General features: G+C 41.5%; 1 protein-coding gene across 5 annotated transcripts in view; it reads right to left on the bottom strand.

Annotated features, from left to right (window-relative positions):
- The window catches only part of SH3TC1 (SH3 domain and tetratricopeptide repeats 1), a 26,189-nt gene extending 11,831 nt beyond the window's left edge, over positions 1-14,358 (bottom strand). The window contains exons 1-12 of one of the 5 annotated variants that reach the window (XM_076065863.1): positions 13,883-13,958; positions 10,328-11,766; positions 6,912-9,700; positions 5,975-6,064; positions 4,694-4,821; positions 2,908-3,013; positions 2,630-2,773; positions 1,401-1,593; positions 1,104-1,177; positions 765-960; positions 494-621; positions 140-184 (exon numbers count right to left, since the gene is read on the bottom strand). In XM_076065863.1, coding sequence (XP_075921978.1) covers positions 140-184; positions 494-621; positions 765-960; positions 1,104-1,177; positions 1,401-1,593; positions 2,630-2,773; positions 2,908-3,013; positions 4,694-4,821; positions 5,975-6,064; positions 6,912-9,513 — 3,706 coding nt within the window. In that variant the 5' untranslated portion in view covers positions 9,514-9,700; positions 10,328-11,766; positions 13,883-13,958. The other 4 variants (XM_076065866.1, XM_076065865.1, XM_076065864.1 and 1 more) reach the window with 4 other exon arrangements.

The raw sequence follows: 14,358 nt of genomic DNA, 5'->3' as shown, positions 1-14,358 counted from the left end.
CAGGGTTAACCAGATAATAGAACCGAATAATACATTGAAACAAGATTACTTGTAAATATTTATGTGAAAACAAAACGCAGAAGTGTATGGCACCTGCAATACAAATTCATGAATTTAATGTTGAATCATATTTACCAACCTGGTTTGTTGAGGTCTGTTTCTACATCAGAATGAGATTCTCGATCTGAAATAAATAAATTGAATTTACCACTTTATTTTATAACGGCCATTATATTGATGTACATCCTGTGTATATTTTTCATTTGGTAAGCACGACATGATAACGTTAAACACCAACCACTTCAACCTTTTGTAATCTTACCGCAAAGAATACTACAACATTACGCACGTGATTTAAACATTTTATTACAAGCTATGTTTTTATTATTATTACTACTGCAGCCCTACTTGTTATCAGCACAGCAGCACCTTGTAGACAGCATAAATACTCAAGTGTTTTGCATGTGCGGTGATGAGAGAAGGGCGCTCCTACATATCCTGTAGACTGTGCTGATGTCAGTTCCGGTCAACCGTGACAGGAATTCGTAACAATGCCGCGCTGTGCACTCATCCAGGCCACTGCGATGAAACCTCTCAGATCTGTGAAGAAATGCACCTTTCCTGCAAAAATACAAATTAACGTTTCATACGTAATCTTAATTTAACAACGAAACATAATCACTCAACAGCATTAGTGTACAGCAAATGCAGCCTGTAGCTACTGATTACAAAGGAAATGTAATGACAATTCGTACAGTACTGACGTGTCTGTGATTTGGTCGGGTCGTATACAGCTCATCCGAACAAAGCCCACTCGCTCTGTAGAAGTGACCTTTCCCATGAACCAATGCAAGCCCGGGATGAACAGGCCCTCCACCTCAATGTGATCGCCCTGCTTAAAGCTCAATTCATCTCCACACTCCGCCTTGTAGTCTGTGGTTGCCACACATGACCCCATCCCTGCAACAGGGCGATTGAGTGAAAGGGGACAGGGACACATGGGGAGAAATAATGTATGGAGAGTTTGAACGATTTTAATTCTGCAATAATTTAGAAATGGGGACGAGAATTTGAAATAAGGCAGGGCTGGGGAGAGAACTTACCAATTTTGCCATTTTCTGACAATGATGACTTGTGCTTGAGACAGTCTGAGATTGAATTACTTTTCAAGAACCACCTAAAACAAGAATACAGGTGGGGGAAAAACACATACATAGGCGCATGTAATCGTGGTATGAACTTTAAATCATTGCAGCGATAATTAGATTTTGGAAATGTATTTTATGCCCATTAAAATGTTCATTCTTAGCTAAAGATTAACGTAAATTTTAATTACAAAACAAAATTGAAGGGGCTGTTCTTGGCACGTACAGCTTATTGGGCCGCCAACGCACACTCACTGGTGAAAGTGCTGCAGTGGCTCCACCGCCGACCTCGGGATGAGGCCCTGCTTGGTGGAGGAGACGGCTCGCCCTGTCCACCACGCCCCCGTGCCCTGCGCTCGCTCCACCAGGAGCACCTCTCCCTCCGCCAACGCCAACTCCTCCCCCGACGCCTTCGCGGACGACTTCCAAGCACGCACGTGAAACCTACCTGGGGAGGGGTGGGGGGAAAGAACAACGCGTGGGGTCTACCGTCGCCGCCGCAGCCAGACGAAATGCTCCCCAGATGGGTCAAGAAGGATCGTTCCAACAAGCAACGGTCAAAGAAAAGCAGAACGTACCCACCAGTTTGTTGACTTATGTTAAGCTGCGTGTTATTAAAGTGAATGTCATGTAACTGGTGCAATATATAACTCTTTCGGTAAAGTCACGTAGGTGAAAATTTTAATTAAAAAATATAAATAAAACATTGAAATGAATAAATAACGTTTCGATTACAACACAAGCAATCATCACCTACGTGACTTTACCGAAATAACCAAAGAGTATGGATCCTTGCAGTCACGAAAACTTCAAATCCAGAATAAATACATAACGTAAAGAATATCAGCTCACTGCACCATTCGAAAGCACTAGGGCAGGGGTCAGCAACCTATGGCTCGCGAGCCAGATGTGGCTCTTTTGATGACTGCATCTGGCTCGCAAATAAATCTTAGCTGACATTTCTTTAGTTGTATTCAGTGTTAAAAAATATTATATGGCTCTTACAGAAATTTATTTTAAAATATGTGGCTTTCATGGCTCTCTCAGCCAAAAAGGTTCCCGACCCCTGCACTAGGGCGATTTTCAAAACTAATTTTAAAATCAAAGATTGCAGGTATAAAACACAGCATTCTGTAGCAATCCATGCTTGGAATCACATTGCCAGAGAGAAGATATACATGGATTAGAGAATAACCTCAGGTTGAAGGCATAAATACACCCCATTGGCTGTCAAGTAATGTTAAGTGGCTTTGGGCATTACACGTCACTCAGTAGGGATGATGGCCGGTGCTTGAGAATAACAAAGGGAGGGGGCGAGGTGGAGGGCCAGCCTGGGGAGGAAACGTGGCCAAGAGGATATCAACCAAGGAGATGGAGCGATGAAACGATTCCCGTGTAGGTGTGAGATTGATTGCGATATGGAAATGGCTTGGGGGAGGCCTTTATTGATCGTGGCTACTGCTGATGGTTATTTAAAATGTTACCTTCCTGAAGGAGAAGGCTGAGGTGCATCTTCCTCATGCTCTCATCGTTCATGTCAATTTGTACCGTGACTTGGTCTTCACAGGGATCCATGAGCCAGACAGCGTCGCTCAGCAGAGCAATTTTCAGGCACTCACTCACGAGCCCTGCAGATGACAATAAGCATTTAAAAGGAGAATAATACCCCATACAAAGTGTGCTATCTAAAACAAGGCAATTACTACACCTTTGGAAATAAATTAGCACAATTAAACAAATGAATATGCGTGGAATTTCTTGCCCAGGGAGTAGTAATTTGTGAATTTCCCGAGTTCCTCTGCTGTGTTGAACGTGATGGCTATGGAGTCTGAGTCGCTGTGGATGGAGAGGAGACGCACTGACAACTCCTGCAAAATCAAAAGTCCACACTGCAATGTTAACGACCTTCTTAACATTTCGCCATTCTTTCTCATAACAATAATAATGCACACCACTTTCATCTTCTTGGTTCTTTCGGTAAAGTCACGTAGAATGGAAATAAAGTAGTAAAAATAAAACAATAAAATAAAATTCTCACGACGTTTTGGCCACAACACAAGTAGCCTTCTTCAGGTGAAGGTGAAAGGAACAAACCTGTCGGGACGACAGAGCTTCATTGAAGCTTGTGTTGTGGCCGAAACGTCGTAAAAAAATTATTTTATTATGTTTTATTTTTATTATTTTATTTCCATTCTACGTGACTTTACCGAAAGAACCAAGAAGATGAATCCCTGCAGTCACGAAAGTTTTAAATCGAAAAGCACACCACTTTGTTAATACATGACTGGGTGAAGTCCTCCCCACACTGTTGGACATGTGGGTTATATAACCATACTTCACCATGCTGGTCAGTGTGGGTTGGTGATAGGGGTAGGGGTGGTAAGGACTATCACTCACTAACCTCTACACCATGGCTTCACCCCAATCATTTCTTATTAAATATCTTAACTGGTCCTGGACCCCACCTTGACCAACCCGAGCTGACCAGCATGGTGAAGTATGGTCAAGCAAACCCCATCATGACCAAACAAAATATTGGGAACCCTTCAAGCATGCCGCATTGAATCGACAAAAGGGCAATAAATCATGATTATTTACTTTCAAAACACATACAACATTTGACACAGTGCCTATTGTAGATGTTAATGTAAGGTAATGCTTACTCACTAGTTTAATCCTCACAAAACTTTAACTATAGCGGACATTATTTTGAACTGTACACATGACCAACATTGTTGAGGGTATAACAACATATTTACCTTAAATTTCACTGCAGCCAAGGCTATGCATGTAGGGCCATACAGTCACAGGATTAGGTGTGGAGTGAAATGAATAGGCCGTTGTCATTAGTTGTGCTCACAAAACTGCAGTGTCATTAGAAACTGAGCAAACAACATGGCTGTTGCTCAGGGCACATGGCACTGATCCAACAGGAGTATGGCAGAAGTATGGCACAGAAATTGACACGAAATCTCATCCCAGGGTATTGAATTATCCCCCCTTGCACGATGAGTAATTTCACTGTTTCATTTATGAACAAAATATTCACTCCGGTAGTTTTGGTGGCCCTTATACGCTTTTTCAAGATACTTATGGAAGTGTAAACAAAGCTCCACAAAATGAAACAGCCATAATCATACTGCATACTTATTATTCAAGAATAATATAATCAGCACGACTAAACACATTTTTTCAGTAAATTCATGCAAAGCATTTCAGAATAATAATTTTCAGCCCTTAGTCAATCCACCGCTGGATGAAGGAGTCCCCATGCAATGTCGGCCATCAAGGTCTGTTTGACCATACTTCACCACAACGGTCAGTGCGAGTTGGTGAAGAGAGGAACGGGCCCAGCACCAGCTCAGATAGCACTCGCCATTGCTACGTCAGCCATGGCTAGGAATCAAACTCAAGGTCACAAGCAATGCACTACCTCAAGCACTCCCCCCCCACCACCCCCATGGGAAAAACCCCCCATACAACAACTACACAAGTGATTAGTTAAGCAGAGATACACGAAATTGCCCCTCGTGACAATGCAAGCTCACGTGGAAGAGTGCCGTCAGCTCAGCGGGCTCACTCTCCATCAGGCGCAGATTGTCCCGCAGTCTCTCTTGGCACGCCTCGTGCAGCTCTCCGGAGTTTTTCCATGCCGCCGTCAGTCTCAACATCAGCTCTGTGTGAACGCACAGCGACATGTAACAACACAAAGGTCCCTCTGCAACCACGCAGACTGTTGGGCCAAGCGCTGTTAAGCCAGCATTTAAGGCTTATTCTACCTCGGGGAAGCCCCGCATAGGCTCAGTTATTCGTCACTGATGTTGGCAGTGAGCTGAAATTTAACTCGCAGCGCAGTGCGCTAACCATTACACTCCTGCTCGCCAAACAGCAACACACACACACAGACATACACACCAAGGCAATGCACTTAAGAAGATTCATCAGAGTTGCAGCTGCCAACCTCCGCCTTCTCTGCGTACATTATGCGCAAAGCACCCCGAGGTCTTGCGTTGCTATTTGTAATGCAATAATTGCCCCTGGGTGGGTTTCTTCATTAGCTTCCTATCCCGACCATACCCTCAATAATCTACATGGCAATTACTGCACTCCCTTTCCCACCATATTTAATATTTTTTTGCAGATTTAGAAATACATTGTTTTATATCTACAATCCCCATGTCAGAAATACTAGAACAAAGGAAATATTTGCTGTAATTAAGCAGATCCACGTAGAAGATTAAACAATGCTAGAGGCCTGGGAGCCCTCCCATAAACCCGGTAATGTAACACTGAGCAGATTGATCAGACATTACACACTTGAGCTGATTCTACGCTTCGAGGCATGCACAAGAGATAATTATCTGTGTTCGTACATACGAACACAATATGCTAGCTATGCATTACTGCTCTGTGATTAAATCGGCCGAAATGCACCGATCCCTTCAGATAACAGCTAATCAGGCTTGAGCCTGGCTACATTGTGAGCAGCAGAGAGAAGTACAAAAAAAATCCATTGTACATAATGTGATACCCTCAACGTCTACGCTCCCCCCACCTTCACCAACCGACTGAGCCTGGTGAAGTTATGGTCAGATAAACCCCATGATCAACATGGTGTTGGGGAGACCTTCGTCCAGGAGTGGTTAAAAAAAAACTATCTGTGTATGTCCATGTATCACTGGCATTAACAATTGAATAAAATAATTTTCGGACCACTTCCCAAGAGTTTTGCATTGTATTTAAATTATTTATGGTCAGCCGATGAATTGAATGATTGATGTTTTTTTAGACACTTGTAATACATTATTTATAAGTATCAATTACTATACCTGTATGAGACACTCTCTCAACCATATGCAATGAATCCACTTGAGTTGAATTCAGCTTTTTATATGTCTGTTGCTTTTTGAACACCACTCCTACCACAAGAAAAGTCACAGTTATATTACTTAACTTATAATTCGATTGTGCAAATATACAGTATGTATGACTACTTACAAAATTAGCGTTTTTGAGTCTTGTGTGAGCATCTTAAGATTTACTGTGTATATAGAACTTATCTTATCCGCAACCCTGTTACCCGCGACTCCTATTATCAGCAGGACCTGTAGGGCAGGGCCATATTATCCAACAAGCCACAGTAGGCACTGTGCCTGTGAAAACTAAAAATGTTTTTTTATATATATAACATTTTTACCAAGATATCTTCTTGAATAAATATATTTATATAGCAAGGATAGGCAGTGGACATACAAAGAGGCAGTCGATTATAATATTTTTAAGCTTAACTTGTTTTTTCCCTCAACAATTTCAAATAAAATCTGCTTATCTGCGGCACACAGCGTGCTCCCATCGAATTAGGGCACTGACTAAATAATGAACGTATCAGTATTAACGACATATGTCCAGTGGCTGGATGAAGTACGCGTGAGGCAAGCGAGTGACAGCGGTGGTAGTAAGATGGGCAGTACCATACTGAAGAGTTATGACTGAAGGCCTACGAAACAGAAGTGCATAGGGCCTACAAGAACCTTAATCCGGCCCTGCTGTAGGGTCCGCAAAAGCTCCTATTATCTATTATTTCCTTCCTAATATCGACATTCTTTCCTGTGCACAAATGGAGTCAATTTGTGGAAAGCCCAGCGGATAATATAAATCCGCGGAATTCGTCCACCACATCACCATGGATGAGAGTTCTCTACATATGTGTACTTTATATAAATATACATGTCAGTTTCATAGGATTGTTCAGACTTACTTTCTCACCTGTTGATGCTGTCTTTGAATGCGCATCCTCACCATTGAGCTCGGTCTCATTTGCAATTTCTTGGCCATTGGAAAATTCTAAACAGGTTAACTCATTCCCAGATTCGTCTGATTCGAGGTTTCCTGCGATCAATTTATGTAATGCTTTCAATGTGTAGTTCTTACATCGACAAGAGGCACAATCATCTGGCGTAGAAATTGAGAGTTCATTCTTCGTTGCATGCGAATGCTCAGCACGAGATGAATGTTTTCTCTCACTTTCCATAAGTCTGGTGCTTGGAGATTGTGTCCGTTTTCTCCGTGGTGGCAAATTCACTTTAGAATCTCTAGAATATTCTGTCCCTTCAGGTGATTCATCTGAGTGCCTGTCAGAAATCACTGTTTTAAAAATGGGACCATCATCCTGAATTCCTGGTCTATCCAAACATTCTGAGTCTGTGATACTAAGTGATTCATTGTCATCATCCAAATTATGTGACGTATTGTCAAATGAATATCCTGCATTGGGGGTAATTAATAGAAATTCTTTTTTCTTTTCCAGATCAAGTGTCTGATCAATCGTGTTAATTAACTCGCCACTACCCTTACACAGTCCATGTGGGTGATCAACTGAATATGAACCTGGCGGTGTGTATGATCTACTTGGCGACCCTTGAGTGTCAATCTGATTCTCTGTTTGTTGTTTACGGATAGCCTTATTCAAGTTCTTGTTGTTGCTATCTAAATCAGAACATGAAGAGCCCTCACTTATGTGAGTTGATGCAGAAATTATTTTTTCAAAATGCCTTGTACACATCGACTTATCTAAGAGGCACGTATGATCATTAATGTTATGCAGCTGCTCATAATTTTGACTGTTATAAGCTTCAGAATATTCAAAGTCATCATCTGAATGTAGCAGCTTATGATTTAAATTTTTTACATCATGTCTTAAGTTGTTATGCAATGATGTGTGACCACACTTGACGTGCAAGTGTTCATGACCGCCATCTAAAATAATACCTGGAAACTTATCATTTTTAAGTAATAACATAGAGTTTGGGTTTGGAAAGTCATGCGCTTTGGCAAAGTTCTCCAAAGGGGCTTTATAATCAACATTGCTACACAACCCTCCATTACTGTCATCTAAATCAGAGTCTGCACAGCTCCCATGTAAAGGAAATAACCCAGAAATTTCTTTACGGTAACTGAGTGTGCATTGCTGGCTTTGTAAAACAACTGGATCATCGCCCTTGTTACTCGACTGTTTATTACTCTCATCTAAATCAGAGTCTGAACATCTCTCTTCTGGAGGGCTTAACTCGGAGTGTGCACTCGGGCACTTGGGTGTGTAGGTTTGGCTCTTTGAAGCAACTGATTGATCACCATTATTACCCAATCCTGCATTACTGTTATCCACATCAGTGTCTGGAGAGTTCTCACTCTTTGGCAGTGACATTGGGTAGCTCTGTATGCACGTTTGCTTTTCAGCTGAGAGATCACCGGCGTATGTCAACTCTTCATTTCTGTCATGTAAATCCCGTTTCGGAGAATCATCGTTTGAATATGAAGCCTTAAAATGAATGGTTTTACTTTCATATGTGCGGTTTCGTTTCTTCTGAACACGACCAAGATCAAACATGCTTTCAAAATGTTGACCGCCGTCATCTAAATCAGATTCCTGCAAGCTGTCGCGTGACGGTAACGCGTCAACCTTTGACGTTGGCAAGTCGTTTGTGACGACTCGGTGCTCCATCACTGGCCTGTGGTCAACCGAAGCGCTGAAAGGCTGATCGGTCTTTTTTTGTGCAAAGTTGTGTCTTAAAAAAAGGCCTCCATCCTCATTTTTTAATGGCGACGCCACACTATTTTCCATCTCTACGGTCGTTCGGATGCTAGGGGTATGGCCTGTCATCATCTCCGTGTGCTCATCAAGAGACGATGAATAAAATGTTTTTGGCAAGAATGAGGCATCTTTCCGATTAAATTGTTTATCGAAATTCCTGTAAACGTCTGTGTCTCTGCCACGGTCTCTAATCTTTAAACTTGCACTGTTTTCCATTGAGGTATGTGCAATACGTTTTGATTGTAAAAATTCACTCCTGTTGTTTTTATCATCTTCGTGTGTCTGTGCACATTCAATATCGGATTGTTCATCATCAGCTTCTCTTTGCAAAGTCGTATTCAGTTGTATCTGCTGCAGTCCGCTCTGGCCAGCGTTTCCACTTTTATCCTTGTGTGGAGGACTCTTGTAAATGCTGTATGATTCAGTTTTGATTTGTGCTAACGAAGACAAACCGGCATCACTTTGTTGGCTGAGCTTCACGTCCATAGATGGGTTTAAATATTTGTTCTCCAGTTTTGATTCTCGTTCATATTTCAGACCACTATACATATCAGCCTTTGTGACCTGCGTCGCACGTGCATATTCTACGTCTTTTGACACAAGGACACTTGCGCGGAAGTCAAATAGTTTTTCCCCTGCACCTTCATCTGCCTTGTCTTTCACGGGCGCAAACTTCTCAGGTGACAACTTTCTAGGAAGACGCAGTTGACCCAAACGGGAGGCTTTGCGGCCTGTTCCATAGAACGATTGGTTTACTTTGTCAGGTGGTAAATCCATCTTTGACTTGTGCTGGATTTGCGTGTGCTAACTTGCACGCTTCTAATATTTAAGACTGCTTTCACGCGTTGATTAATTTCAGATAATCCCCATTATAAACAAAGGAATGAGTATTACATTGTGAAAACTCCCAGAACAAAAAAGGAATCTTCTTTGCCAACACTTTACTGTTGCACTTCTTTATAACCTGAAGTAAAATGCGCAAACTGATTGTACAGCATTGAAATGAGGCCTGAAACAAATTCTGCAGTTATCACTGACGCACTGTTAATACTAATGTAGAGCAGTACACCATTCTTACAAAGTTAAAATTACGAGGACATATTTTTAGTTAATACATTGGTACAGCGATTATACGACAATATAAAAGTCTGCTTTACTTTCAAAATTTGGTATTAAAAATCACTGCTACATTATCAACAAAGCAAAAATGTGTTGTTTCGTATACTTTAAGACAGTATAGGAATCTGTATATTTTCTAATTAAAGAAAACTCTATTACTAAAATATGACCATCTAGTGTTAAAAATGTAAACAGTATAATAAAATAAAACTTTACTTGATTTGTATTTAAAACCCAGTAAACTTGATGTGTTCATCCTTCAGGAATTACAATTAGAACAGTCTATTACAGCTAGTGTTATGCATTAATCTTTATTAAAATCAATCTGCCATGCTTTGCTGTTTACAGAGGTAATGAAAACAATAAATATTGTACTCATATTATCTCTTGAAGCCCCTCTCATTGCTAGCAAACCTAGCAATGAGAGGGCATATTGTCATACAAAATAATATAATTAAAACAGTGTACATACCTCTTTAACACAGTACTGTATGTATGCACTTCTTTAAAAGTTGATAAAACAAGGTACACTTGCGGTCCATGTACCAAAAGTTTTCAAACAATCCCACACGTCTGGCTTGTGTCATGCTCACTTCTTCGACTGAACAAATTGTGCCGCACTGCCCGACAAACAGACCTCTAAAGTACAACTCCTTCCTGTCACTGAGTAACTGAGCCATATCTTGCCGTAAATTAATCCACACAATAGCTCAACGTTGAGCACGTGCCTGGTTAGTGTAAAACAGAGTTTATGAAAACACAACTTTACCCCTTGAGGCTCTAGCAAGGGGCATACATTGCAATCGACCTTCTTCAGAATGACAAAACACCAAAAAACATGATTTGTTTGTCATCTAGGCTTAGCAAGGGCATAGCACTGGGATAAAAAGTAGACTTTATTTAAATCTCATTTTAAAACTACTCAGTAAAGAAGCACAGCTTTTTTTCTTGCTGAGAGGAAGACTCGTGCAATGTGGTATGTATTCAAAAATAATACTCCACCTTAGCAAGGGTTCAATGAGCAACTGTTGTCATGGAAATCTGGAGTAAGCCCTATCGCTGCCCCTCACAAGAGCAATGTTTTGAATGTTTAGCGCCGAAGTGTTTGGCTTAAGTTACATTGTTTTTATCCACTTAAAATGAAAGCACAACTCCCATTACAGATAGAAGTGAAGAGCCACATACGCTGCTATACAATGTGATCCATCTTACTTAGAATAAAGCAATACATAAAATACAGCCCTTTGTCAAAAACAATGAAAACACAACTCCCATTACAGCTATAATAAAATAGCCACATTCGCTGCTTTACGATATGATCCATCTTACTTACATGAAGCAATACTAATACACAAAATACAGCCCTTTGTTAATCCCCTGCTGTGGCCTTGCTACACCCCATGTCAGTCATGGTGGTTGCTTTGTTGTTTTACTGTGATGGTCAGTGCGGGTTGGATCACCAGTTTCCAAGGGGAGTGTGCTAACCACTCCGCCACCACTCCACCCCCCTTTTTTTAATTTCACCGCTTTCTTTCACTATTGAGTTTATTTCTTGTACGTGTAGCAATACAATGCAATTGTGGTCACGGTGATAATAGTACAGGTTCAGCTCTGGAGTGGTTGCTCAGGCCACTGCTAGCAGAAGGGCTTCAACTAGAGGGGACTCGATGGTATTTTGGCCTAACATTCCACGCTGGCCAGAGGTCTTGGGAAGAGGTGGAAATTCCCACGATTAAACCGACCACAAGCGACCTGCCGATGAATTGTGGTGTAGCAATTTATACCGGTAGACGCGCAGAGGCAGGGGAAAAAAAGAACCTGCTCTTTGTTTCCACTGCCACGCCAGGAGATGAAACCAGTGACCTTTGGGTTGCAAGTCCAGTGTGCTGACCATTCCAGCACGGTAGCATTCTGCAATTGTAGTGTTACGGATTAATCTGGCTTAGAATCAGTCGGCCATGTTTCACTGTTTATAGAACAGGAAATGAGGTAACGACAACGGCAAAATTTGTACTAATATTCCACTGGCGTGATGTAAATATGAAGTTAGATTTAGCTGTTTTTTTGTCCTGATAGTTTTAAAAAGAACCATCAGTCATGGAGCAACAATCCCATATTTCCTATTAGAAATGCAATACTACTACGCTCATTATGATTTAAAACTGGAAAATGTACACACACCCATTTATACTGTTGATTTTTATGATGGCCCTTTTGTTCCGCATTGTTAGAGTCTGAATACAAATGCTTGCACGTCAGGTCAAGTGTCTCTGGTGTATTAATATAATAACACCATGAACACGTTGCATTAGGACACGCATTTCAAAACCATAGTACCACCCACTGAGAATTGCATTCATCAATCACCTTTGTACTTGGTCTGCTCTCATAAAGGCATATTGACTCATAACCGGAAGATTCCTGTAAAGAGCAGAGTGCTGAAGTCAGCTGCTGGGCTTCTCAGAAAGGAAGTTGCAGAAGCCCAGTCAGTGTTCTAATCGCTAAGCAGGCATCCTGCCTTTCTAGTGACTGATTGATGGCATTGCCATTAGTACACTATGCAAACAACACTGCCTCGGTCCATTGATGACTTACTTTCTCAGCACTAACCACACCATCAAATACAGTACTGTACAAAACCATGACATGTTAAGGGAATAAGGGGGGCTTGGGCAGGGGACATAGTGGCTAGAAGGGATGATGGAGGGAGCCTGGTGATGTAACTGCAGCCAAAGGAGAGAATGTGCTCGAGAGGATGACCACAAAACAGATGAAACGATGAGAACGGCTCATGTCCAGGAGTGAGACGGATTGTGGTCTCACAGACAGTGGGGGATGCCACAAACTCTTTGGTTACTATGTCAATACTATCGTCCAGGGGGACATATACGAATCTCTCACATTCACCATACAGTATATATGAACAAATGTGTCCATGTTATCCATTGAAAGTTTTCTGTTACATACATTCTTAACAACTTGATTAAAAATGACAAACCAAAAGATCTGTCTGTATGCGTCATACATAGGAAGTGCTGCATACCACACTTGCGTACAGAATAGCCGGATGAGTGATAGAGCGTGCTCTATACATTATGTTGAGTATCATAAACGAGCATTTACATGTCCAAAGTTACAATAAGTACTGCAAATATATACTATATAAAAACTGAACTGCATAACAATCTTGGGTTAAGCAATATATGGAATGTATATGGAATGCCACGTCATGTTATTATTTAAAATGTATGGAACCGGGCACAATTAGATTCTTGGTCATGGCCAACACCAGGGGCGTGCGATATCTAAATTAGTCCTGCCTCACTCCCCATCTGCTGTTCACCAACTCGCAATGACCGGCATGGTAACGTATGGTCATAAAACTATACTGACATGGCATGAGGAGGCTCTTAATAATACAATAAGCTCTTTGTGGATTTACAAGGAGCGTGGTTTTATTGTTTACTGTAAAAAAAAACTGTCAATTCAATGTACGTCATTTCGGTAGAACTCATTAATTCACGTAATGCGGGAAAAATGACATCTGCTTTATACAGCTTACTACAAACATCAAACTTGATGTAAAGTTAACTTTTTGCAAGGTTGCTTAAGTACCAGTGCACAGTACTCTAGACAGGCCTCTCCATACTGTAAGTTTGAAGACAACATATGCTTGTAATATAAAAAAAAAATCCAAGCATGACTTAGCAAGCACAGACACAGTATAAGTCTTAGATTAAATGTATTTTTGTGAATATTGATTATAAAGTTCATTAGTATGTATTCAGGTGATTCAATAGTACTGTAATGGGCATAACTGTAAAGGATACATGAGACGTGCTAAAATTGGCTTGTGTGTATCACACCAACATTGTGTCATAACATTTAGCCCAAATGATGATTGCCAAATATTGAAATTATCAGGTTCTGTCCCATGCTGTCATTCTTTTACCATGGAATCGTGGTCACGTGTGATTTAAATTAAATGCATTGAACATGCAAACCCTCTTTCTAAAGTGCATCTCACCGCAGAACGTGTAGCGCAAGGGAGCTCCTCCTGCCTGTGCTTCCACCGACGCCACAAGATCCTTCCCTCGCTTACACAAGCTATCAGCCCAACCCACAACCTCCCACAAACACCCACAGCCCAACCCATGACATTTTACAGACAATGAAACCCTGCCCAACCCACGACCTACGTACAATTCCTGACTGTACACCCAGGGCCAGCCCGCGTTGCAGCCTCCCATTAAGCAATCTCCAACTGATACCACCAAGTCACCTTGTATAGCCTCTGAACAATTTAACCCAATCAACAGCACGACCTCACCCAAACAAGCCGCCAATCTTTCCGACCACTTAACTCCTCCGAATATCTGCCGTACCCCACCTGCTCTGAACATCTTCAAGCCCATTCGATGCGACTTCCTCGATCCGAGCAACTGGCACGCACAGCCCCCGAGACAATCCGAAGGACACCAAATCTGCCTCCTTGCCAAACAA

Source organism: Petromyzon marinus, chromosome 9 (genome assembly GCF_048934315.1).
Source record: "Petromyzon marinus isolate PM22_M1 ecotype Great Lakes invasive population chromosome 9, UKy_Petmar_22M1.pri1.0, whole genome shotgun sequence".
Taxonomy (NCBI): Eukaryota; Metazoa; Chordata; class Hyperoartia; order Petromyzontiformes; family Petromyzontidae; genus Petromyzon; species Petromyzon marinus.
This window is presented reverse-complemented; position numbering and strand designations above follow the sequence as displayed.